General features: G+C 45.0%; 1 protein-coding gene across 1 annotated transcript in view; it reads left to right on the top strand.

Moving 5' to 3' along the window:
* NR1H4 (nuclear receptor subfamily 1 group H member 4) overlaps nt 1–26,528 on the top strand; it is a 178,171-nt gene that overhangs the window by 56,192 nt on the left and 95,451 nt on the right. The window contains exons 2-3 of the mRNA XM_068276980.1: nt 2,595–2,738; nt 18,991–19,356. Coding sequence (XP_068133081.1) covers nt 2,654–2,738; nt 18,991–19,356 — 451 coding nt within the window. The 5' untranslated portion in view covers nt 2,595–2,653. The remainder of the gene's footprint in view (nt 1–2,594; nt 2,739–18,990; nt 19,357–26,528) is intronic.

Here is a 26,528-nt window from a genome sequence, read left to right as displayed (position 1 = left end):
GTGCTGTGGATCCTTCTGATCTGTCTTGCCTGGATCGCACTCGCCTTGCGCTAGTGCTGTGGATCCTTCTGTTCTGTTATTCTGGATCGCACTCGCCTTGCGCTAGTGCTGTGGATCCTTCTGATCTGTCTTGCCTAGATCGCACTCGCCTTGCGCTAGTGCTGTGGATCCTTCTGATCTGTTTTCTAGTTCCTGAGTTTAGATCGCACAAAGCCGCTAGCGTTAGCGGCTGTGGATCTTTCTGATCTGTGTTCCTGCTTGGATCACACTTGCTCTGGCGGAAGAGCGGTGGATCCTTTCTGCCTAGTTCTTGTTTCTCGTTTGTCTGTCTTGTCTGATACGGGCGCTTGCTGTAGGCTCGGTGAGGTAACCGTTAAGCAAGCGTTCACGTTCTTTGTTTCGTGTTTGTCTGTCGGTGGTTAGTTAGGCGTGCTTGTCTCTGTTGTGCTTAACACGTGGAGACCGCGCATAAACGCGTTCGCTGTTGCGAATGAGTGCGGTGTTCGCGTTTAGTTAGCGTTTGTTATTTTCCTTATCATTCTCATTGTATTATTTGCTGTGCCTTTGCTCCTCTTGTGTTCTGTTCGAGTCTGTCTTGTGTCACTTCTGGCGATCGCCTTTCTCGCGGTCGCGTTCCTACTTTTTTTTCTGCTGATGTGTGTTCACCGTCGCAGGGTCGCGACTAGATTGGTGAACACACATTCGTCCTGTCCCTGTACTCTTTCTCTTTATGGGCTGTTCAGCCCCGCATTGTCTTGATCTGTACAATCCCCATCTGGCGTCTGTGGCCATGCAGCGATTGTACTCGTTTGCACTCCACAGCGCCATCTGCCGTTGGGAATTGCCCTCTGCTGGTGCATTGCACCTAGCCTGGGTTCACCCAATTATACGCTTGTGGAAGGTTTTCGCTGTGTCAGTGCGCATCTCGTGCGCTGACCACGAAAACGATTCCACAAACGTTACAGACTGATGCAATTTTATAAATCAAGCTATTTAACTGAAAAGTAACCGCTTCTGGACATTCGGGTTACATTCTGGTAATTGAAATCTATGCCGTGTTTGGGACCTGTTATCCCTGCCAGGGCATAGATTTGAATTACTGCACCGCACTCTACCACCATTTGCACCGCTCTCCCATCGCTGCAGCCCACTTGCTCTGCTGTTGGTATGACAGCAGAGCTCCGTAAGCTGTTCAGGAGCTGATTTTATTGTTATTACTGTAATTGGCTCACAGTATAAGGGAATAAGGCCCCTAAAGAGGTGTTAAACTTTTGCTACTCTAAAATTACTGGTTGAAACTACAATTTATTATACGGGAGCCACACCCCCTTTCCACTTAACCCCATGTATGCTAGCTTATACGGTAGGAATAAATATGACTTGCTGTTCCTGCTTGAGTGTAGCAGTGGATACATGAACCAGTGATCCAAAAGTCCACAGCCTGGCATAGAAAGCTGACTCAATAAAGTGATGAAAATTGTATTTCATTATAGCCACTAATGTTAGACACTGCTAACACCACCCTAATTTAACTTTTTTTATGCAAATCGTGGCTTTTCTAATGGCCGGATTGGCCGCGATATATGGCTAGGGAGGTAAATTTCGGCACCAGCAGGCACCTGATTAGTGGCAGACATAGTAAAGGAGCATATGGAAATGCAAATTGTGGCATACATAGCGGGCACAGACAGCACCAAAATGTAACTCCCTAGCTGCATATCGTGATTTTGCCTCAAGGGTTCATTAAGGTTGGGGGTGGGGGGTAGGGTTAGGCCACACGGGGTTAGGGTTAGGCACCATGGGGGATCTTAGGTTTAGGCACCACCAGGGGGGTTTAGGATTAAGAATCACCAGGGGGTGTTAGGGTTAGGCAACACAAGGGGGGTTCTAAGGTGTAGGCACCGGGGGAGTTCTTAGGTTTTGGGCACGGGGGGGTTCTTAGGGTTAGGCAGGCACCACCAAAGGGGTCTTAGGGTTAGGCACCACCAGGGAGGGTCTTGGGGTTAGACACCACCATGGGGAGGGTTCTGTGTGAGGATACAGTAAGTTTTAGCCACGGTAAAATATCGGTAATCATTGCTTGATATTTTACTATCGGAATCGTAGCAATATTCTTCAAACGGAAATCCCCTGCACCCTTTTTTCCAGTTGCCTTTTTCTATGTATGCAGTGATATTACCTTTTTAGTTCAGTTTTGGCATTTATAGGATCACATGTCAAATGTAGACATTCACTACCTTATCTCCCTAATGGGATCAGGGTTGGTACCAACTGAACCATTATATAATTTTTGTTAGTGCTGAGAAGTTTGGTCAATATGGATACCTGTGTTACACATGTCAAGGCTACAACTTTTTCTGCATCTAACCCTAGTGAACATCACTTGCACATAATTCCAGTGACTATATATACATTTGCTTGTGCTGCCTACAAAATAAACATTTATGGTATATTGCTTTACACTGGAAATAATAGCACTGCAATGACAGCAATAATAGTATTGTGTGAAGTGTAAAGAAAGTAAACATTATAACATATGATTTTTGAAAAAAAACAACACCACAGTAATAATACATCACTTTGTGTTGAAACAGGTCGAGTTCAACTTAAATTCAATTGAGGAGGCAGCTAAATAAAAGACAACAGCACCTGGATGGACTCTGAACTTGATATTTCGGGATATTGCCATCACCCAGTAGATACAGGGCTCTCTCTTATAGACAGTTCCCCGTTTGCTGGTAAGTCCAAAATTATACAATATGATTTTCAATTAAGAAAAGCAAAATTAAGGCAAACAATAATAATTTTCTAATTAGTCTTCATAAAGCGGAAATTGTATGTATTTTACAAAGAAATTAGCACTGAAGTACAGTATATGTATATGAATACTCCACCCAAAGTGTATATCCCTGTCTTGGATGAGGTAAGAAAATGCTCAGTCCACTGGTAGGTTTGCTATCTGGAACATTATTGGGAATATCGCCCCTGGGAAAGGATGTGACAATCTGGGCTACCATAATGACTAGTGTTATCACTGGTCTAGGTAATTATAATTACAAGGTTCAGTGGATCCTTTGCCGCATGATCTAGTGTTATCAGCAGGCAGTATTTACCTCCAAATAATGTTTCTTTCACTTCATACGCATCATTAGAGGCTTAAAGAAGAACTACAGTTGAACCTTGGTTTGAGAGCATAATTCATTCCAGAAGCATGCTTGTAATCCAAAGCACTCTTATATCAAAGCAAATTTTACCCTAAGAATTAAAGGAAACCCTGTTGATTCACTCCACACAGTAAAATATTAAAATAGTATTAAAAAAAAAGTAAACAAGACATTCACTATAACTAACAGACTCACTGCCATCTGTTGGTTCGCACCAACCATTTTTTTTGTGTGTGGCTTTACTAAGGAACTTATCTAGTGATAGTTACTTTTAAGGATTTCATAAAAAAGGTGACTTTGCACAGTCTCTACACTCAAATTAAGTACAATCCTGCAGTGCCAAAGGGAGAAGAACTATCGTCTCAGTTGTGATGACGTGACGCATATATATAAATGTTGTGGCTTGTATATCAAGACGTTGCTTCTGTAGATCAAGTCAAAATTTCACAAAAATGTTTGGTTGTATTGCAAAGCGCTCTTAAACCAAGTTACTCTCAATCCAAAGTTTTACTGTACATTCAAGAGAAGAAGTGCGGCATGTGGCAATGTCCTGTAGTAGCACCAATGCTTGAAGTCATAAGGTGAAATAGTTGTTTATTTAAAGTACAAGGCCATAACCACTAAACATCCACAATGTCCTTTTTTTAGGTTAGTGAGTTAGTTATAATCAGAATACAACAGTGTTTTTGCAGTAAGCTTGGTATTAACATTATGTTGGTGGAAGAGACTTGTGTGCAGGTTTCACACCCTCTCTGCAGGTCTGTTTCACACCCTCTCCGTCTCAGCACTGCTATAGCAGTAATTCACATTACAGCCTATGGCAGCACATGGTGCACCCCAGTTTCCCTGCACCATTTTGTGCAGTATGTTGACTTTGCCTGCAGATTCTCAGTTTATCTGCTGGTGGCTTTTTGCTTCAGTACTTTTAGTGTTCACCACCAGCAGGTAACCATTGAATCACTCCCCACATCCAAAACCTCACAAAGTCCTGCAACTTCCACCTTCGTAACATCTGTAAGATTCTCCCTTTCCTGACCTCTGCCACCACCAAACTCCTCATCCATGCCCTCATAATTTCCCACCTCGACTACTGCAATGCCCTTCTGTCTGGTCTCCCTATGACCTGAATAGCCCCACTGCAGTCCATCATGAATGCGGCAGCCAGAATTATCCACTCCTCCCATCGCTCCACCAGGGCGGCTCCCCTCCGTGAATCCCTCCACTGGCTTCCTATCCAGTCCAGAATCAGATTCAAGATATTGTGTTTGACCTACAAATCCGTCCACAAAACCTGTCCAACCTACATTTCTGATCTTACTCAGAGATATACACCAAGCCGCTCACTCCGCTCCTCCAATGAACTTCGCCTGACCGTCCCCCGCATCACCCAGTCCCATGCACGCCTCCAAGACTTCTCAAGAGCCGCTCCAACACTATGGAACTCCCTATCTCCACCCATTAGGGCAGCCGCCTCCTTCAACACCTTCAAGAAGGACCTCAAAACTCACCTTTTCACTCTGGCCTACCACCCCTCACAATTGCTCTAAACCCACAGCTGAACTCTGGTCCCCTACCTCTCGTGTCCCTACCTCTCCCTCTAGATTGTAAGCCTTTGGGCAGGGTCCTCCTCCTTTTGTGTCCTACCTGATCATGCACCTCCATTACTGTGCACCCATGCTATGCATTTAAATGAACCTAACTCGCCTAATCTCCATGCTCCGCTCCAGTGACTGACTAAGCATTACCTTGTACTCATACTGTGCTGCGTGATCTGGTTTTCTTGTATTCCTGTATTGTCATATTGCTGTTTGTCACCCCTAAATATTGTCTGTAATCTAAATTAATGTCCAGCGCTGCGTAATATGTTGGCGCTTTATAAATACAATAAATAATAATAATAATAATGTAACATATTCTGGGTGCTCATTCATTATGACTTCATCTGTTGTAATGGTATTTATGGACTTCACCCACCTCAGAACCTTGTTGGAACCTCAGTTCAGCTTGGCTGCCCTGTTGTTGTGTTCTGGGTTTCCTGCTCTGAAACCTCTGTTCTGATCTGCCCCCTTGGCTTTTGTCCCTGCTTGCTCTGACTCTGATTTGCCTTGCTCTTGTCTGCTGTTCCACCTTGTCTGTTTATATATTGTATATGCATAGTTAGTTAGGACTGCTGTGTCTTCTGTTGGTTTCATGGTGGGGGTTTGCCATCAGAGCCTCAGACTCAGAGCCTCCGTAGAAGCATATATCCGCGCACAACGGCCGAAAGGCTAACAGCGCCCAGCACCCACCGCCACCCACATCGCTTCCAGCACTGGTATGTTCCACAATAACCACTTTTATGTGTATCATGCACAGTGTATGATGTGCCTCACTATGGATTAAAAGGAATACTGCAGTGCCGATTTTTCTCTCTCCTTCTTCCTCCTATGCTTTTTTTATATTAGGTGGCTGTTGGTATGCCAGATGTGGAAGTTCAGGGAATATCTTTCTGTCTTTCATCCATATGTAAAAGCACTGCAAAATAACTAAAATCCATTTAACACAAGGATCCAAGATATCCACAGGATATTTACAGGGTGGGCCATGTATATGGATACACCTTAATAAAATGGAAATGGTTGGTGATATTAACTTCCTGTTTGTGGCACATTAGTATATGTGAGGGGGGACACTTTTCAAGATGGGTGGTGACCATGGCAGCCATTTTGAATCCAACTTTTGTTTTTTCAATAGGAAGAGGGTCATGTGACACATCAAACTTATTGGGAATTTCACAAGAAAAACAATGGTGTGCTTGGTTTTAAAGTAACTTTATTCTTTTATGAGTTATTACAAGCTTCTGACCACTTATCAAATGTGTTCAATGTACTGCCCATTGTGTTGAATAGTCAATGCAACCCTCTTCTCCCACTCTTCACACACTGATAGCAACACCGCAGGAGAAATGCTAGCACAGGCTTCCAGTATCTGTAGCTTCAGGTGCTGCACATCTCGTATCTTCACAGCATAGACAATTGCCTTCAGATGACCCCAAAGATAAAAGTCTAAGAGGGCCAGATCGGGAGACCTTGGGGTCCATTCAACTGGCCCACGACGACCAATTTACTTTCCAGGAAACTGTTCATCTAGAAATGCTCGGACCTGACACCCATAATGTGGTGGCGCACCATCTTGCTGCAAAAACTCAGGGAACGTGCCAGCTTCAGTGCATAAAGAGGGAAACACATCACATGTAGCAATTTGGCTGGCCCTCAAGGTCTCCCGATCTGACCCCCTTAGACTTTTATCTTTGGGGTCATCTGAAGGCAATTGTCTATGCTGTGAAGAAACGAGATGTGCAGCACCTGAAACTACGGATACTGGAAGCCTGTGCTAGCCTTTCTCCTGCGGTGTTGCTATCAGTGATTGAAGAGTGGGAGAAGAGGTTTGCATTGACAATCCAACACAATGGGCAGCACATTGAACACATTTTATAAGTGGTCAGAAACTTGTATATAACTCATGAAAGAATAAAGTTACTTTAAAACCAAGCACACCATTGTTTTTCTTGTGAAATTCCCAATAAGTTTGATGTGTCACATGACCCTCTTCCTATTGAAAAAAAAAAGTTGATTCAAAATGGCCAACTTCAAAATGGCTGCCGTGGTCACCACCCATCTTAAAAAGTTCCCCCTCTCACATATACTAATGTGCCACAAACAGGAAGTTAATATCACCAACCATTCCCATTTTATTAAGGTGTATCCAAATAAATGGCTCACCCTGTATATCAGGCTCTTTGCAATAGTACAGAATACAAGGTGGCACATTTTCCTGTGGATCAACCAAACAACTATTCCTGATGATATGTGCCAAAAACCTCAATGGACTTCATGTGGGGGAAACAGGCCAAACTCTGCATCAGTGGATGAACATGCCAATTTACTAATAAAAATAATCAAAATGATCTTCTAGTATCGGCAAAGTGTGGAAGGAGCCTAGAATATATTTGAGCTTACAAGAATTTGTTATGAAATTTCCTTGACATTATAGTCAGGGAAAATGTTTATAAAACACACCTGCATATTTTGCCATGATGAAAAGGCTGCTTTGCCTGCTATGATCAGAAGTTACTGACAGGAGGTTAGCACTGGTCAGAAATAACAGTGAGTTCCTCATGTGACATTGCAGGTGACAGGCACACCTGATCCACAACTGAGATTTTTACTGGTTGTTTATTTAGTCAGTCAAGCCCTTTACGTCTTGTGTACATATGCTAATTGATTGAGGAATTGCTGTATATAATTAATTAGGATATTACTGGAATACAGAATGGGCGAATTAATTCTATATTTATCTGCTATAGCGTATCCCCACTGGTGCAGAGTGGGGCTTAAAGGACAACTGACAAGAGAGGGATATGGAAGCTGACATATTTATTTGCTTTTAACCACTTAAGTACCAGTGGTCTCTGCCCCCTTAAGGACCAGAGATCACTGGTACAAGAAACGGCGGAACACTGACGAATCGCCGCAAATGCCCGCCGCACATACGTCCCTGTTGCACGTCGGGAACCTGGGCCACCCACTCTGCTGTCTCTATGAAGGCAGAGTTTCCTGTGAGCCAGTCAGGAGCCGCTTTCATTGGCTCCTGACCCTGTCTTTCAATGTAAGCCAATGGGAGTTGCTTACATTGAAAGACAGGGCCAGGAGCCAATTAAATCAGCTCCTGACCCGCTCACAGGGCTCTGCGGTCATAGAGACAGGCAGAGCAAGTGAGCTGTGGTGAGAGACGTCGGGATTCAGCGACGAGGTTGTCGGGAGCGACGGAAACAGTGGATGCGCGCAGCAGCGGCTGATTGGAATCTACGCCCTGCCAGCCAGGTAACCACCAAAACAGGGCATAGATTTCAATCAGCTTGGTCCTTAAGTAGTTAAACAATGCACATTGCCTGGCTATCCTGCTGATCATCTGCTACTTTCAGCCATAGACCCTGAACAAGCATGCAGATCAGATGTTTGACTACATTTGACACATGCTTGTTTCAGGTGAGTCATTCAGACACTACTGATGCTTGAAGGATGCCAGGCAACTGGCACTGTTTAAAAGAAAATAAATATGGCAGCCTCAATTTCTCTCTCAGGTTAGTTGTCCTTTAAGCAAATGGATTTATTACATTAGACAGCAAAAGTTTGCAAACCTTGCCTGGGTCATGTTGGTCAATTCCAAAGGTCAGTGAAATGGTGTTTGTGCTGTTGCAATCTGATGTGAGCAGAATCTAATGGGCATGTCGGGCTTTGCAAGGTCTGTAAACTGGCCCTACTAGTAATATACAGTAAGATTAATCTTAGTACATTTTTTATTTTATTTTACATAACAGATGATTGCAAACAAACATTACATTTTATTCAGGCTGCATTCAGTTTCCACGGCAAGTTTAGTTTACTCAGCTGTTCTTTCCGGTATCTTGTGTTTACCTTTTTTTTGAGTTTTGCTCTATTTGGGATACACCAGGTTTGCTGGAGTGCAAATAACAATGTGCAAAGTTTACAAAACTTCAGACATTATCAGGAATAACATATATATTTTTACTGACTACAGTAAACTAATGAAGGCAGAGTCAGACACTGATTGATTTGTGTCATTTATTTCTTGCCTTACTGAAAAGACAATTTTTTTACATCATTTAATACAGAAAAAAATCATAGGGTTCCCCTCCCTTGGTCATAGCCCATGCTCCATTGAAAAGTGCATCCAACTTCCACAAAATGAGTTTCAATCACAACTCACAACCCACCCCCACTACATACAATACCCCCCCTCCCCCCGAGAAAATAACAAGTGCTGAAACCATTCTCCCCTCCCCCCCACCAAACATAACTCTCCCCCCCCCCCCCATAACAAATGTGTTCATTATGAAAACTGCTTTCTGCCCTGTTCGATTTGTATATGTGGCTAGTGTATCATCCCTACAAGACCATCCCTCCTAGAAAGAGACCACCCAAGGTTTCTCTCCATGTTGCAGATTAGCACTGAAGAGCTTTACCTGCTCCAGTGTCAGGTGGGTTCCCTCTGCTGCTCATAGCAACCATATTGTACAGCATACTTCAGTTGAGCTCCTGATGTATGTCATGTGACATGCATCAGGAGCATAATGTAGAGAAATATCCCTCAATAGGTAAAGATCTCTAGCACTACTCTGTAAATTTAAGGAAGATCTGGAAGGGAGAAGATGAGCATGGAGGGAATAAAAGTGGGCCCCCATGGCTCCCAGGCCATGTAACAATGGTTGCGGGGGACCATTGTCTTTCTCCTGCTCACATTACAGAGGCTCGGGAGATGAGTACAGCAGCTGATCACAGTCTCTTTACTCGCTGTACACCAGGCTTACGTGGACCAGGAATCCCTGTGACCAACATGATTGGTGACATCATGTGATGTGGAGAACATAGACACAAGTAGACTAATGCCATCACAACTTTTGGCTCAGATTCTATGCAGGGTGGATTTTTGTTCTTTTTGAAAGGACCAAAGTTACCCTAAAGAAAGGCTTTGAACAATGATTAAGAAATCAAAAGGTTTTTTTTATAAGGCTAACAATAAATCTGCCCTATAGTGGGTCAATGAGATGTAAACAATTCTGTCTTGCAGGGTATTTTCTTGAAAATTCAGTTCAACAGAAAGTTAATTTGGTTGGCTGAATTCCAATCTGCATACAATATGCACACAAACCAAAATTACTTGCATCTCATTAACCATCTGTCGTGTTTAATATACATGTGGTTTGCAGCTCTAGCACTGCATTTTGTTATGGTATTCATTAAAACGATTCATCAATCGTATTCTGCCTTCTGAATAAAAGATCTCCTCCTTCCTCATCAGTATTTCCACTGGCTAGTCAGCTAATCATGTGACTCTCCTCCCAGCTACAGGAGACAGCAAGTTTCCTTCACTATAGAGCGTGTTGCAAGGTTTGCTGTAAACTTCACTGTGCTAAGGTGCAGAGTCAGCAATAAAGACTACTAACTCCTATCCACATGTGTGTCATAGGATAATGAGTCCAGGCCTACAAGTCACAGAGTGCATCTGATAAAACATCACCTTTATCTTTCCTTGCTGGGGAAGTAGCTCCTATTTTCCTTTATTGTAAGTGTAATGGTGAAGAAAGGGGACCAGAGGTGCCCAGTAGTGGATGGTGTAAAAATGATAATAAAAATAAGGTAAGGGTTAGCTTTACTAGAGATGGATGTCTAAACTGTATATTTTATTGTTGCACAATGAGGCAACGCATTTTTGTAGGATGCCCGCTTCCTCAGGTCAATTGTGTGCCAATATAGCGGTCTAACTGAGCTTAAAGGTGCTTTGAGCTCCATTGGCAGAGAACTACTGTACTGGCTTATGATTATGTGATGCAGAAAGCTGTCTGGTGGAGCTATAGATATAAGATTCGTCAGTAGAAAATCATAATCATATCCAGGGGCATGACAACTAACTGCCGGGCTCCAAACAAAATTATCATGGTTCCACCTAATTCCCCCTAGCACATGTGGCCAATCACATACACAGCTTGCCGCTTCCCATGCAGAGTAAGAACAGGAAGCAGTGTATATTTACCTGATTCAATGCTGCACCTGGTACCCACTCACCTTATACTGCACACCTGGCTACCGTTCACATGATATGGATCAGGAGCAGGTGGTAGGCAAGCATAGAGTGTGCAACTTCCAAGAAGAAGAGACCTCACGCAGCGCTAGAACAGGTATAAATATTCAGTAGGACCCTTTCGCTGGAGGTACCTCGTCATGGTGAAAGGATCTAATATGAAATGGCTTTGTATGCAAACCATTTTGGAAGCAAACATCTTCCATTAGTTCAACTAAAATTTCATGCAGATTAGTGCAACTTAGTGCAAATTTCGTGCAAGTTGTTATTATCATTACTATAAAGCAGAGGGACACCAAGAGCCCCAATAGTGTAATTCGTCTTGGGGACAACAAAATAAATGAGAAGTTAAAATTATACTCACAAACCAGGGTTACCAATAGGCAACCACTGTATAGGCAGGTGGGGAGAACAATCCTGACCCCACTCAGGAATAAAAGTCGCTCTCTGTAGACAGGAAAATAGGGTAACAACCCTCCACCCAGGGTGGACTCAATGTAGTGTACAAGATACAGAGGCGCCAAAAGAATAAAAGGTAATTAAATGAACTTAAAAAACCAACTGGTTAAACAGAGGAGGCAGTGGTGGTCTTACCCCCTCCAAACAGACACAGGCAAGGACTGCGATTCAGACAGTCAACAATTTATTCGGAACTCCAAAAAATTAATTAAATAAATTGTTGACTGTCTGAATCGCAGTCCTTGCCTGTGTCTGTTTGGAGGGGGTAAGACCACCGCTGCCTCCTCTGTTTAACCAGTTGGTTTTTTAAGTTCATTTAATTATCTTTTATTCTTTTGGCGCCTCTGTATCTTGTACACTACATTATCATTACTATGATCATTACAGTTCCAACTTGATGTGAGAGGGTTAATCATTATTTGTATGAATACTCATTGTATGTATACTCCCCTGTTCATAGCCTTATTGTTACTCCCCTGTTCATAGCCTCTTGCAGCTCAGAGCTATCGCCTAAGACCTAGTCCATGTTTTGCTCATATACTACACATGCTGGATCCTGTTACCTGTGCACACTAGTCATCAGTTATGATGAGTAAAAGATTCTCCTAACGGGGGCTAGCAAATCACTGATTAAGTAACACAGCCGCTAGTTAGTTGGATGTGTGGATAGAAGTTTTGATTGCTAATCTTAGCTTCTGCTCCTAGGTGCAGCTAATAATAGGCTTGTTAGGATATTTTTTTTTATTTGCCTCAACAGGATACCTAGAAAACAGTGAAAAGCCATTGTGCACACCGTGACAGTTGCTAAAACAACATATTATAAGTAATGAACATTCTACCGCTTTAAATCAGTTGAGATCACTCACATCAGCATTTACAATTTGCTGTGCGGCAGACAAGTTAATCAGTAATGAGCCTATAACCTCTGTTCTGTCACACCTTAGCATTCAAGATATAGAAGGAAACTCTCATTTTCAGCTTCGTACAGAATGCAAAGGCAACAGTCACCGTGTTTAAATGAGCTATACAGTAAATAATAAGACATTTGTTTCAAAGGAAGACACTAGGGTTACCATGGAAATGGTGAGAACGAGCAAGACAAAAGGTAGGTATCTTTTTATGTGCATTCTGTAGCGCAGACACATTGGACTTTACTTACATAGAACATTTTGTCTAGCAGAGACAGTTAAAGCAGCTTTTGGCAAACTCCTGTAAAACATGCAAATAAAATTCCAGCTGTCTTGTATAATTCAGCAGTTTAAATACATTTCATTTCTAGAAGGTAAATGAATATTTACTTTAGAACAGGTACAGGGCAAATAATTTAGTATTTTATATGGCAAGTGTCAAGAGCAGAAGCCTGTGTCTGATTGACTAAGATATGTGAGCACTGGAGCAAAAGTAATAGTAGTTGCCCAGTTTGATCACTCATAATCCTTGTTTTATTTCTAACAGGAAACTTAATCTGGTGCTTCTAAGGAAGCCTCAAGTTTAGCTGAAGTTTTTTGCTTTTGCAAAGTATGCCCTCTGTTACAGATCACCATTCCTAGACAGTTATGAAAACATTGGCTACTTATAATGTATATTAACAGTTTTTCCAATATGATTGCTTTGCATCTTATCTAAGCACTATGCATTGTATTCTATGTGCATTTATGATATTTAATTTACAAGCATTCATCCATTTTTTACAGCTGATATGTAAAGTCTTATGTAGTAGGCTCAGTGCCGTATAAGAAACTGGAAGCATAATCCCATGAAGAACCTACAGTATGTGTTATGTATTGCTGTATGTTGGTAAAGACAAATATATGCAGTAAGATGTGGTAGAACAGTCAAAATCACATTGGAATCTGATGTTCTGCATGTGAGAAAATAGGCGCCTTGTATTGTCTTCCTGGTTATTGTGATGTCATACCCACGAGTCCTCCATCCTTTCAAGGTCTTAGGCCTCCTTCACACTGGCAATCGCAAACCACCATTGTGATCACTAGGCAATCACAATTTCACATTGTGGTAAATTGCACTTTGTGATTCTCATTCCAGTGAATGAGAAGTGCAACGGAATCGCTGGGAAAATGCTACATGCAGCATGTTTCCAATCGTTGGAAATTGCAAACATGCCACAATCATTGCAGTGAGAGTAATCCCATAGAATTAGTCATGCAGCAGCGCTTTGCTGATGACCGCGAATCGCCAGCAAAAAAGCGCTTCAGTGTGAAGGAGGCCTCAAAGTATAGCATTCTATGATTAAAAAAAGGTTTCTGTTTTATTTACAGTTTCTCTGGCACAAATTCTGTTTGAGTGTTGTACTGGGTATGCATTTGAAGCTTCAGCTAAATAGCAGTGATAAGCCATTTAAAGCTCAAATAAGCCTGCTAGTAGTATTTAGTAAACAGCACAAAATCTGCCCTGCCATACTCGTATTCATTTTAATAGATATTTAGCAATTTTTGTAATGAGAGTTGAATCGCTGGTGCAATATTCATTGAACAACATGTATTCTTTTGCTTTAAATAACAACAAACTAGTATGGAGGTCTTTTGGAAATATAGGTTTTCCGCTCACTGGTGTCTTCAGCTCCTCTGGCAACCTATGGCAGTAAATGGCAGTGGATTGTGTGTCCTTCTATGAGGTGTCAGTCATGTGATGTAAATGTTTAGGAACATGACAGACGTTTCTCCGTGACAAGGCACGTCAGCTAACCAGTGGCGTAGCTATAGACCTCTGGGCCCCGATGCGGAATCTGGATGTGTGCCCCCCTGACCCCCCCCCCCTCACCTCCCCCGGTGCAGGCAGGGCCTATTTTTAATTTCTTTCACTCGTAGTTACATTAAGTGCACAACATTAGTGTGCGCAGGGCCGGATTTACAGCTCAGGAGCCCATAGGCATATAAGTCTTGGTGCTCTAAATCCCAGCCACACCTATCAAGTCATGCCCCTTTTCTTAAGGGGTCTGGGTGCAGGCTTGGTCTAGGTGGAGGGTGGCTGGGGCTGAGTCTGGTTGCAGGGTGGCTGAGGCAGGGTGCAGGCTGTGTCTGGGTGGAGGAAGGCTGAGGCAGGGTGCAGGCTAGGTTGAGGGTGGCTAGGGCAAGGTCTGGGTGCAGGCTGGGTCTGGTTGCGAGTGGCTGGGGCAGGGTGCAGGCTGGGTCTGGGTAGAGGGTGGCTGTGGCAGGGTCTCGGTGCAGTGTGGCTGAAGCAGGGTGCAGGCTGGGTCTTGGTAGAGGGTGGCTGGGGCAGGGTCTCGGTGCAGGGTGGCTGGGGCAGGGTGGAGGGAGGCTGGGGCAGGGTGCAGGCTGGGTCTGGGTGGAGGGAGGCTGGAGCAGGGTGCAGGCTGAGTCTGGTGGAGGGAGGCTGAGGCAGGGTGCAGGCAGGGTTGAGGGTGGCTAGGGCAGGGTCTGGGTGCATGGTGGCTGGTTCTGGGTGCATGCTGGGTCTGGGTGCAGGGTGGCTGGGTCTGGGTGCATGCTGGATCTGGGTGCAGGGTGGCTGGGTATGGGTGCAGGCTGGCTGAGGCAGGATGCAGACTGGATCTGGGTGCAGGGTGCAGGCTGGGTCTGGGTGCAGAGTGGCTGGGTCTGAGTGCAGGGCGGCAGAGGCAGGGTGCAAACTGGATCTGGGTGCTGTGTCAGGGTGCAGGCAGGGTCTGGGTGGAGGGAGGCTGAGGCAGTGTGCAGTCTGGGTTGAGGGTGGCTAGAGCAGGGTCTGGGTGTATGGTGGCTGCGGCAGGGTGCAGGCTGGGGCAGGATGCAGGCTGGGCCTAGGTGGAGGTTAGCTGAGTATGGTTGCAGGCTGGCTGAGGCGGTGCAGACTGGATCTGGGTGCTGGGTGGCTGGAGAAGGGTGCAAGGTGGTTGGGTCAAGGTGCAGGCTGGGTCTGGGTGCAAGGTGGCTGAGACAGGGTGCTTGGAACTTGGTGCAGGGTGGCTGGAGATGGGTGCAGCATGGCTGGGACAGTGTGCAGACTGGGACTTGGTGTAGGGTGGCTGGGGATGGGTGCAGCGTGGCTGGGGATGGGTGCAGACTGCAGAGTTACTGGGGCAGGGTGGCTCTCTGACAGTCAGCACTTACCATGTGATCCTGGAGTCAGCAGCCTGCTGGGATGATGCTGGCACACACACACACACACACACACACAGGGATGGATCAAGACCAAGTTGCGCCTAGGGCAAGTTCAGGTTTTGGCGCCTAAAGGTCAGGTTTTGGCGCCTAAACTGCCATTCATTTTGCCGCCTTTTTAAGAATTCAACAAACTGCTCCTGGGGCAAAATACCCGCTTGCCCCCCCCTAGATCCGTCCCTGCACACACACACACACACACACACACGCACACACGCACGCACGCACGCACGCACGCACGCACACACACACACACACACACACACACACACTCTCTGTCACCACCACCATGGATTTCAGCACTTGCAGCTCCTCCTCTCAGGGTAACTTTGGTCCTCCGTGCGATCACGCTGCCAGTGTAAACATACACTTGGCAGGGAGAAGGTGGGCGGAAGCATCCAGCCACTGGCTGCAGGGGCTGGCATCTGTGCGGTCATGGGGACTTGAATGGGAGGGCGGAGCCACATCGAGGCGGCAGGCTTTAGACGTTGCCTTATTGATGATTGGGCAGCTCCATGGAAACATGCTGGCGCTAGGTCCCCTGCACTGCCGCGCAGAAAAGCAGCAACGTGATAGATGCGCAACGGGACTCTGGCGTGCGGTCTCGCCCCCTGGTGTGAGCATCTACCAGGACCTGGAACACGCACAGCCTGGGCCCCTCCCACCCGTGGACCCAGTCGCCATGGCGACTCCTGCGACCGCGGGCCCTACGCCAGTGCAGCTAACATATCTCCTGTCCCTTCATTGTATCTCTTCTATTTACATGATTATCACAGGACTGGATTCCTGCAAATATTGCAAAAGCCATGGCCAAGAAGAGCTGCTGCTGAGGGGACAGGAGTGGAAGGTCGATGGGGGGGGGTAGTTGAGCCTGGAGAGGCTTTTTTAAATGAGAGATCAGGTTATAAATTGGATGCACGTGTGCGGAATGCTCCCAGCTATGGGAGCACAATCAAGGAGGTGCACAGCTGGGGCCATGCATGCGCAGTAGCCCGCAACAGGGCCAGTCGGTCAGCTTTCAGAGGGGCACAGCGGCTGGAGGGAGAAGAGTGGAATGACGGAGAAGGACCAGGAGGACTGCAGGAGGCTGGAAGAAGCCCCAGCCCTCAGTGTGTTGGTGGGTTAATCCACTTGCTACATTGATTCTGCTGATCACATGTTCAAGGGCATTGTTCTCCTACTAACCTCACCTGCTCCAATGAGCCTACAGGGCCCACACGAGTCCCGATCCCTGCCAGGCAACAGTCCTTGTATGTGTGCAGGGGCGTTCCTAGCGCTGTTGGTTCGTGGCCCCTGCCACGAACCTGGCGTAGGGTGCCCCTGATTTGTCTTATGGGGGTGCCCAACACAGGTGCCCCGAATGTATGGGCACAGCCGCACTGCCCGCACAAGTTAAGAGTCAACGCGGCCGCCGTTCGCTTGATACGGCGGCCGCTCACATTTCCAGCTCCCGACCCGACATCAATTTGACAGGCAGCATACGCTGCCTTGAACCGCCCCCCTGCCGCCCCGTGCTCCAATCAGAAGCGGAGGAGCACCTGGCAGGGGGCGTGGCGTTCCATCGAAAGGCAGGGGGCTGGAGCCATGGAGCGTGACTAGCTCCCCCCCCTGCACGGAGACTGACCCTGGCAAGGCAGCGCACATGGCGTCATATTGGCGGCGCTGGCTTTCGCACCCGCCGCCAAAGGAAAGCATCCGCTTGCCGCTCTATCTGGTCGGGTCGCCCGCTGATCCTGAGGTCTGACGCGGCCAGCAAGGTAGGTGGGGTGGGGAGCGCGCCTGGCACTCGCTACCTAAACGGGGTCCCTGCTTTCACTCGCTACCTAACGGGGGTCCCTGTCACTCACTCGCTACCTAAACGGGGGTCCCTGCTGTCACTCACTACCTAACTGGGGGTCCCTGCTGTCACTCACTACCTAACTGGGGGTCCCTGCTGTCACTCACTGCCTAACTGGGGGGTCCCTGCTGTCACTCACTGCCTAACTGGGGGGTCCCTGCTGTCACTCACTGCCTAACTGGGGGGTCCCTGCTGTCACTCACTGCCTAACTGGGGGGTCCCTGCTGTCACTCACTGCCTAACTGGGGGGTCCCTGCTGTCACTCACTGCCTAACTGGGGGGTCTCTGCTGTCACTCACTGCCTAACTGGGGGGTCCCTGCTGTCACTCACTGCCTAACTGGGGGGGTCCCTGCTTTCACTCACTGCCTAACTGGGGGGCACCTGCCGTCACTCACTGCCCTAACTGACCCCCTAATTGGGGGGTCCCTGCTGTCACTCACTGCCTAACTGGGGGGTCCCTGCCGTCACTCACTTAACTGGGGGGCACCTGCCGTCACTCACTTAACTGGGTGGCACCTGTCGCTACCTTAAATATCCAGGCCAGCCAGCCCAGCATCACCACCAGCCAACCAGCCCAGAATCACTGTCAAAAAGGCCACAGCATCACCACCAGTCAGGCCAGCATTTACTTCAACCAGCCAAGCACAGCGCAGCATCACTGCCAGCCAACCCAGCCACAACATCGGCCACAGCATCACCGCCAGCCAGGCCACAGCATCACTGCCAGGCCTTTAAGCTCACACATCATCCCTAATCCAGCCAAAGACAGTATTGCCAGGCACAGCAGCCAGTAGAGGAGAATTCAGAAGCCAGGTGAGAGTTGTCTACCATATTAAGGGGGCATTCTGCCTATTTATGTGAAATGCTGTCTATTTATGTGCCTCATGATTGCTGAATTTGTCTTGTTGGGGGCCTCATGATTTGTTCGGGGCCTCAAGATTGCTGAATTTGTCTTGTTGGGTGCCTCATGATTTGTTGGGGGCCTCATGATTGCTGAATTTGTCTTGTTGGGGGCCTCACGCTTGCTGACTTTGTCATGTTGGGGCCTCATGATTGCTGAATTTGTCTTGTTGGGGGCCTCATGATTGCTGAATTTGTCTTGATAGGGGCCTCATGATTGCTTAATTTGACTTGTTTGGGGTCACATGATTGCTAACTGCGAGACTATGGGAAAAGCTGAATCATCATCATATGAGACAATAGCATTAAACCTACTTTTTTTGCTTTTTAAAACAGAAAATAAAACTAGGAGGTTCTAAAAAAATGAATATTTTTTTTTCAGCAGTAGGATGGATGAAATTGTTTATCTTCACAGTTTTTCAACTTGGGTTTTCCATAATGTTCATGTATGTGTTAAAACGTTTGTATAGTATTTAGTTTAAATTGCTGTTGCCACTTTGCTATAGATAAGTGACTTGTGGGTTGCAGTTTGGGGCTCCAAAAAGTTCGCCACCGCTGTCCTAATCTAATGTACGATTGGCGCCACCCATGACCACACCCACTCACTGCATGGCCACGCCCATTTTTGCCGTGGCGCGCTGCGCGCGCCGCATGTCCCCCCCCCACCTAGTGCCCCAGGTGCCACCAATCTCCAAGGACCCTAGGAACGCCCCTGTTTGTGTGTATAAATCCTCAGGGTTGATGTCATTTAAATAGCTAAGTTAATCATTCCTATAATAAACTGTATTTTTCTTCTTTTAAATATGGATATCTACTCTAAAATATGTTATCTGTGGATGCAACTGAATTGTTTTATTTTCTTATACTTAGGACTACATTCAGTTAATGACCATTCTCCAGACCATGATTCACAAGGACCATCTTTTTCCACCAGCTACAACCACATACAGTATCCTACAATCCACCAGCCTCACACGTCATCACAGTATCACGTCAATTCTGGGTATTACTCACAACAAGCGGAGGAATGGTGTTCCAGTGGAATATACGACCTAAAGCGGATTCCATCTGACAGCCTATTTTCTATTGACACTGAAATATTGGACTTGCCTCCAGCTAAGAAGCTTAGGGTTAGCCCTGGTGCTGGAAGGATTAAAGGAGATGAGCTGTGTGTTGTTTGTGGAGACAAAGCCTCTGGCTACCATTACAATGCTTTAACATGTGAAGGATGCAAAGGTAAGCTGGTCTACATTATTGTATGCACTATATAAATATAGCCGATAACAGCAGTTTCAACTCGACAGTTTATATTTTGAGTCCTCTTAACATTTAGCAAATTGCCTTTATCAGTCAAATGAGGTGAAGAGATACCTAAAAAGTTATATGTATGAACAGTATTTATTTCAGACACCAAAAAATCTGGCTAAAGCTACGTATGCACTTTAGATGTTCCTTGGCCAAAATTATTGATTATGATTGTTTCGGTCACAACTTTTTGATGTGTACAGTTGTCACCTACGCTGGCCTCCTAAGTGTTCATCAACCCAGTTTGGATAAATTTCCCCAAGTGCCTATTGTTCCTTGTGGGTACTTCAAAGTAAATGAAAAACTGATTGCACACGTTGGGCTAGATTCCTGTTTTTATTGATCTGAGTAGGTGATAGGCCTCCATACTTCACTTCCATAGAGTAGGATTGGGGTAATAATGTTGTCAAAAACTTTCAGACAGACATTTACCAGTGGTTTGAGGTGGTATAGTTCTTTCCTGATGGCATAGAACACTTGGCATGCTTTGGCTTTTAGGGCCTCTATGGCTGACTTAAGGCTTTCTGATTGGTTGATTTCCAGACTAGGTGGGTATATTTGTCAGTTATGCTGATTTCACAGTCATTGAGTGTAAAGGATGGGCTTTGGGCTGACCTTTTGTTTTTCCTCTAGAACACCAAGGTTTTGGTTTTCTTTAGAATAATGGAGAGTACCCATGTTGCGCTAACTTTATCCAGTATTTTCAGGCTGACTTGTAGACCACTCTCTGTTGGCGATAGCAATAAGAGGTCATCTGCATACAATAGGAACTTCACTCTTGTGTCATGTAGGGTGAGTCCTGGTGCTGGTGAAGCATCTAGAGCAGAGGACAATTTATTGATGTATACGTTGAAAAGAGTCGGACTCAGGCTGCATCCCTGTCTTACCCTTCAACCCTAGGGGAAAAAAGCTATTCACATTCACTCTGCTCTTATCCCCAGTGTAAAAGCTCTTGATGACATTGTATGTTTTTTTTAGCTCTGTGAAGCCCCTCCCCCTTTCCTCCTACAATCAGCAAAATAAAAAATTCCATCATGTATGGTTAGTGCTGAGTTTGTGCTGCAAAAATTAAGACTTGTGCTGCTTTCGTTTTGAAGATAATAGCACTTATTTTTTTCCCAGACAATAACATCACCCAGCCCCCGAACAACAGCCTTCAGACATGAAACTGGTATAGGTGGGTAGTGCTGTGTCTGTGCACCTTTGTGCTGCAAAAAAAAAAAAAATCATCATTCTATCTTTTAGAGTTTTTGAGATAACTTCAATAACTTGAAAAGCAGCACAAATCTCTCATTTTTGCAGCACAAATGGGAACAAGTGCAGCACTAACCAAATATGATGAATCTTTATTTGTGCTGATTGTATCGGGGCCAACTTGACGAGGTTTGTGTTTTTCCTCCTATTCCACTCTCTAGCGGATTGATTCACTAAGCAGCATTAAAATGGTCATGCTACATCACAATGTGCAGCAATTACAAGCGACACGTGTAACGTAAGAGCACGCGTTACGCAACAAGACCACGTGTAGCGCGCACCCGCTGTTTTTATCCCACACTGCTTGCGCATGGTAGCTTAAATGCTGCTTAGTGAATCAACCGTAGAAGTCTCAGGAACAAACCTGGGGCCCACACTGAGTCAAAAGCCTTTTTAAAATCCACAAAACAGGCAAATATTTTTCCATTCTTTGGCCTGTGTACATGGTGCTTAAAGGAAACATCAGGCTAAAAAAACGTAAAATCAGCTTTACTCACCGGGGGCTTTCTCCAGCCCCTTTCAGCCGACTGTCCCACACTGATCGCTCCGCTCTCCTCCGCCGTCCCGGACGCCCTGCACGCTGTTCGGCCGACCGCGCAGTAGTTCTGTGCAGTTTGCCGCAGACAATGTGGCCATGATTGACAGCGGCATTTCATGCAGGCGCAGTAAAGATTACCTCAAGGTCCGCCTGAACAGCGTGCTCCCCGCCTAGGACGGCGGCGGAGAGTGGAGCGATCAGCGTGGGACAGTCGGCTGCAAGGGGCTGAAGAAAGCCCCAGGTGAGTAAAGCTGATTTTACTTTGTTTAGCCTGATGTTTCCTTTAATAAGGTTGTGCAGGGTGTAGATGTGGTTGGTGGTGCGATGGTTTGGTACAAATCCTTCTTGGCTTTTATTGAGAACATTGTGCTGTGTAAGAATGGTGAGAAGTTTTCCCAGCGTGCTGCTCACACAGATGCCTCTGTAGTTCGCTGGGTCATAGCAATCTCCACTCTTGTAAATTGGAATTGGTACAGACTAACCAGCAAGCTCATGGTGAACCAGAACTCATTGGAGTGTGTGAGGGGCTACAATGGTCCTAAAAGGCCCCTTACTAAAATACTAAGAAAAACAAGAGTTTGCTTTCTTAAAACAGAAAGAATTTGCGATAATTCAGGTTGGAGAGAGCTTGAGATGTCTCCCAGTGCATCACTGCTGAATATATGCAAATTAACCATTATTGCCCTTAGAAGCTAAACACACCTCCAGAACCGCTGGCATGCAATGATGTGTCAGCTTGTTAATTTGTACAGAGCCATAATAATCCAACATGCATACAGACTGTTTTGGATTGTTTGATCCTCATCACTGCATGGCATGGATTAATTTGGCTCTATGGAGTAGGGCTTGTAACACCGAGAGGTACATGCGATATTTCAAATTGGAATTGGTAATTAAATTGTAAATAGGTAAATTGGAATTATAAATCCTTAATTCTAGACTTCATAAAATTGACCAAAGAACAGGTCCAGATTGAATAGTTTCCATATTGCAGCATGTATTTCTTGGGAGCCAGATCTGATCACTTCTGATAGGATTCCATCTCTGCCACTAGCTGTTTTGCCTTTCATGATGATTATGGAATGGATTTTGAAAATCTTTCACATTCTCTTCCATGTTCATTACATTTCTGATTATCCGGTTCAGCACCGCAGTCTGAAAATCTCATGCATCCGAGCAACGTTCACATCCCATTCATTCGCCTATAACTTTATTGCTACTTATCACAATGAATTGATCTATATCTTGTTTTTTCCGCCACTAATTAGGCTTTCTTTGGGTGCTACATTTTGCTAAGAATTATTTTTTTCTAAATCTATTTTAACAGGAAGATTAAGAAAGAAATGAAAAAAATTCATTATTTCTCAGTTTTTGGCCATTATAGTTTGAAATTAATATACGCTAGCGTAATTAAAACTCATGTATTTTATTTGCCCATCTGTCCCGCTTATTACACCATCTAAACGATGTCCCTATCACAATTTATGGTGCCGATATTTCATTTAGAAATAAAGGTGCATTTTTTCAATTTGCGTCCATCACTATTTATAAGCTTATAATTTTAAATAATATAATAACATATTCTCTTGACATGCATATTTAAAAAGTTCAGACCCTTGGGTAACTATTTATGTTGTTTTTGTTTTTTTTAAATGTATTTTTTGTTTTTATTTTTAATAGAAAAAGTGTATGTGGGTAATTTTTGGTGTGGGAGGGAAACTGTTAATTTTAAGTGTAAAAAATATTTTTTTTTAATTAAAAATGAATTGTGGTGCAGTTTACTATTCGGCCACAAGATGGCCACAGTGAAAAAAGTCCTAGATGCGAACGATTTCGCATCTAGGAACTTAAAAGCAGGGGAAATGTTTCCTGGGGGCAGAAATACCGCGCTCTCTGGAGAGAAAGCGTCGGTATTTCTGCGGGGAAGATAGATCGGTGAATGGGAATTATATTCCCATTCACTGAACGGGGGGCTAGCGGCGGGCAGCGGGAGCGCGCGCGGGGGCGCGCCCGATCGCGAGCACGAGGCGGTGGCAGCAGCAGTGCCTATCTGGACGAGGAAGCTCGTCCAGATAGGCCGAACTGGTTATTTATGCTTGTTCTGAGCTGAGTTCTTTTATAGGGACATCTTTGTATAGGTCTTTGAAGTAGTGTAGTCAGAGACTTGACCATTTTGGTGTGCTGATTATTTTGTTTGGGATTTTTGCCAATTTGTTTCCAGGTCTGTTTCTTGAATGTGGTTTTCTTTTTTGTTGAGTTGCCCTCAATTTTATACTATTTGGATATCTGTGTTTTTTGTTTGGTATTGTCCATAGGTTGTTTCTTAGTGACCTGCATTCACTGTCAAACCATTTATTAAAGTTGTTCTTTGATGGTCTCTTTTGGATGATCCTTCTTATGTCGGTCACTCTAACCAATACAGTTTTCTTCCACATGGCATGCTGATAAGCTAATTGCCCCCCTTCCCCCCCAAATGTATATATTGGAAGTAGACTATTATTATTATTGTTGTTTTATAAAGCGCCAACATATTATGTGGCTCTGTACAGAGTAAAAAATTCAGATGTTAATTTATAATACAGAATTGATAGACATAACAATTACAGTGGCAAATGTAACTTCCAAGACACAAAAGGGAGAGGGAGACTATAGTGACATTATGGTGGAGGGCTGTTTCACTTCACTTCACTGCTGGGAATTGTGAGCTCTGATTATATCATACTGCTGTTGTTTGTAAATAGTTTTTTGCTACTTTGATATCTGGTGGCTTGTGCATTGCGGTTCATCAGATATCTAGCAGCGAGTGTTAGGTTTTTTTTTTCTCTAGTGTGCTTGCAGCAAAGTGTTAGTTTTTAAAAGTACATTTTTTTCTCTAGTGTGCTAGGTAATTAGCTAGGGGGAGGGATTAGCTGTAACAGGAGGTATTTGGTCAGCTTAAGGACTCAGTACTGAGCTTGCTCAGTCTGTGGCTTGCTCACTAAGTGGCTTCGACACAAGTGGCATAGGCATTAAAAACAGGCGTTACAATACAGGCACAAAGAGAGAGGTGAGAGGAAGCAGGTAAGGACTAAAATAAAAAAAATAAAAAAACCTTCAACCAATATTGCGTTTTTTTGCATTGGATAGAATGTGCTAACACGTTGTGGTGTAGTCTTTAAGTTTTGAGGACTCCACCCCAGCTTTACTCACTCCCCCTCCTCCCCTCTCCCTCCTCCACCCAAACTTTACTCACTCCCCTCCTCCATCCCAACTTCACTCACTCCCCCACCTCCCCTCCTCCACCCCTCCCCCTCTTCCACCCCAGCTGCACTCACTCCCGAACTTCACTCCTTCTCCCGTTTCATCTTTTACTGCCACAGTTTAATTTAAATAATTTTTCCGCACACAATAGTCATCATGTTGGACAATGCAGTACAGTGTACATCCTGCAACATGTATGCATGCCTTGATCAGCGGATTAAGGGGGTTTACTATTGCCCTGGGTGTGTGCGTGTGGCTCAGTTAGAGGCGGAAGTCGCAGAGCTAAATAAGCATCTTGCAACACTGAGACGCATACACAACATGGAGTTGAGCTTGGATCTCACGATCCAGACACTGGATGGAACCGGTGACGATGAGGTGGGTGGAGTAAAGCCGGAACAAGAAGCAGAGGTAGCCGCTAGTTGGGTCACAGTTAGAAGGGGTAGGGGGAAAAGTGGCAGGGAGGCTAGTCCCGAGTTGTCCCTCACTAATAAGTATGCATGTTTGCGTAATATTGGGGAGGATGATTCTGGAGTAGCAATGCTGCAGCAGGATGTGCTCCTTAGCAACCAAGGGGCAGACTGCTGTAACGAGAAAGAGAATAGGAGTGCAGCTAAGGGCAGGCTAGACAGGTACTGGTGGTAGGGGATTCAATTATTAGGCGCACAGATAGGGTAATCTGTCGAAGAAACCGTGAATGCCGTACAGTCTGTTGCCTCCCGGGTGCTCGGGTTCGGCATGTAGCGGAAAGAATTGACAGATTATTGGGTGGGGCTGGGGAAGACCCAGCTGTCATGGTACACATTGGCACCAATGACAAAGTTAGTGGGAGATGGAAGGTCCTCAAAAATGATTTTCAGGTACTTGGAGAAAAACTTAAAGCAAGGACCTCCAAGGTGGTGTTCTCTGAAATACTGCCAGTGCCACGTGCTACATCTGAGAGAGGGAGCTTAGGGAGTTAAATAAGTGGCTGAGAGATTGGTGTAGGAAGGAAGGGTTTGGGTTCCTGGAGAACTGGGCAGACTTTGCAGTCGGCTACAGGTTCTACAGCAGGGATGGGCTGCACCTTAATGGGGAGGGTGCAGCTGCATTGGGGGAGAAGATGGCTAAACGGTTGGAGGAGGTTTTAAACTTGGATCTAGGGGGAGGCGGGAGGATAAAGTCTCAATATGTAGACAAGATAAGGTAAAAAGACAGTGGGAGCCTAACATTATGGGGGGTGACAGTGTAAAGATTAAGGAGGTTGGTAAAACTTCAAGTAGCCCATTTCATGTAAACAAAATTGGTAAATGTGTTGGTAAAAATATAAAGTGCATGGTAACCAATGCTCAGAGCCTTGCAAATAAAATTGATGAACTAGAGTTCATTCTGAATGACAAAGGCTATGACATTGTGGGAATAACCGAGACATGGATGGATGAAAGCCATGACTGGATAGCTAATTTAAAAGGATACAATGTGTTTAGAACAGGGAAAAAAGGTGGAGGGGTTTGTCTCTTTGTTAAGAATTCTTTTACAGCTGTCCTCAACGATGAGATGGAGGAAGATTGCGAAGATGTGGAGTCCGTTTGGGTAAATATTCATGGTGGAAATAAAAGTTGCCAATTGCTTATTGGGGTATGCTACAGACCACCTCATATTAATGAACCTGCAGAACTGTGATTACTACAGCAGATTGAAAAAGCTGCAAGTAAAAATGAGGTCATAGTTATGGGCGACTTCAACTTTCCAGACATTGACTGGGGTATTGAGGCTACCCATTCTGGTAAAAGCAGCAGATTTCTGGCAGCACTACAGGACAATTACTTCACTCAAATGGTAACGGAACCAACTAGGGGGAATGCATTACTGGATCTGATCATTTCTAATAGACCAGATAATGTATCAAATGTGCAGGTTCAAGAACATTTGGGAAATAGTGATCACAACATGATAACGTTTGATCTGGTGACTGATAGGCCATGGGGCAGCGGGACAACTAAAACTATGAATTTTAGAAAAGCAAAGTTCAATCAAATTAGGCAGGCACTAAGTTTGGTAAACTGGGATAATGTACTACAAGGGGAGGACA

Source organism: Hyperolius riggenbachi, chromosome 3, assembly GCF_040937935.1.
Source record: "Hyperolius riggenbachi isolate aHypRig1 chromosome 3, aHypRig1.pri, whole genome shotgun sequence".
Lineage (NCBI taxonomy): Eukaryota > Metazoa > Chordata > Amphibia > Anura > Hyperoliidae > Hyperolius > Hyperolius riggenbachi.
Note: the sequence above shows the minus strand (reverse complement) of the source record. Positions and strands in the feature narration are given on the sequence as shown.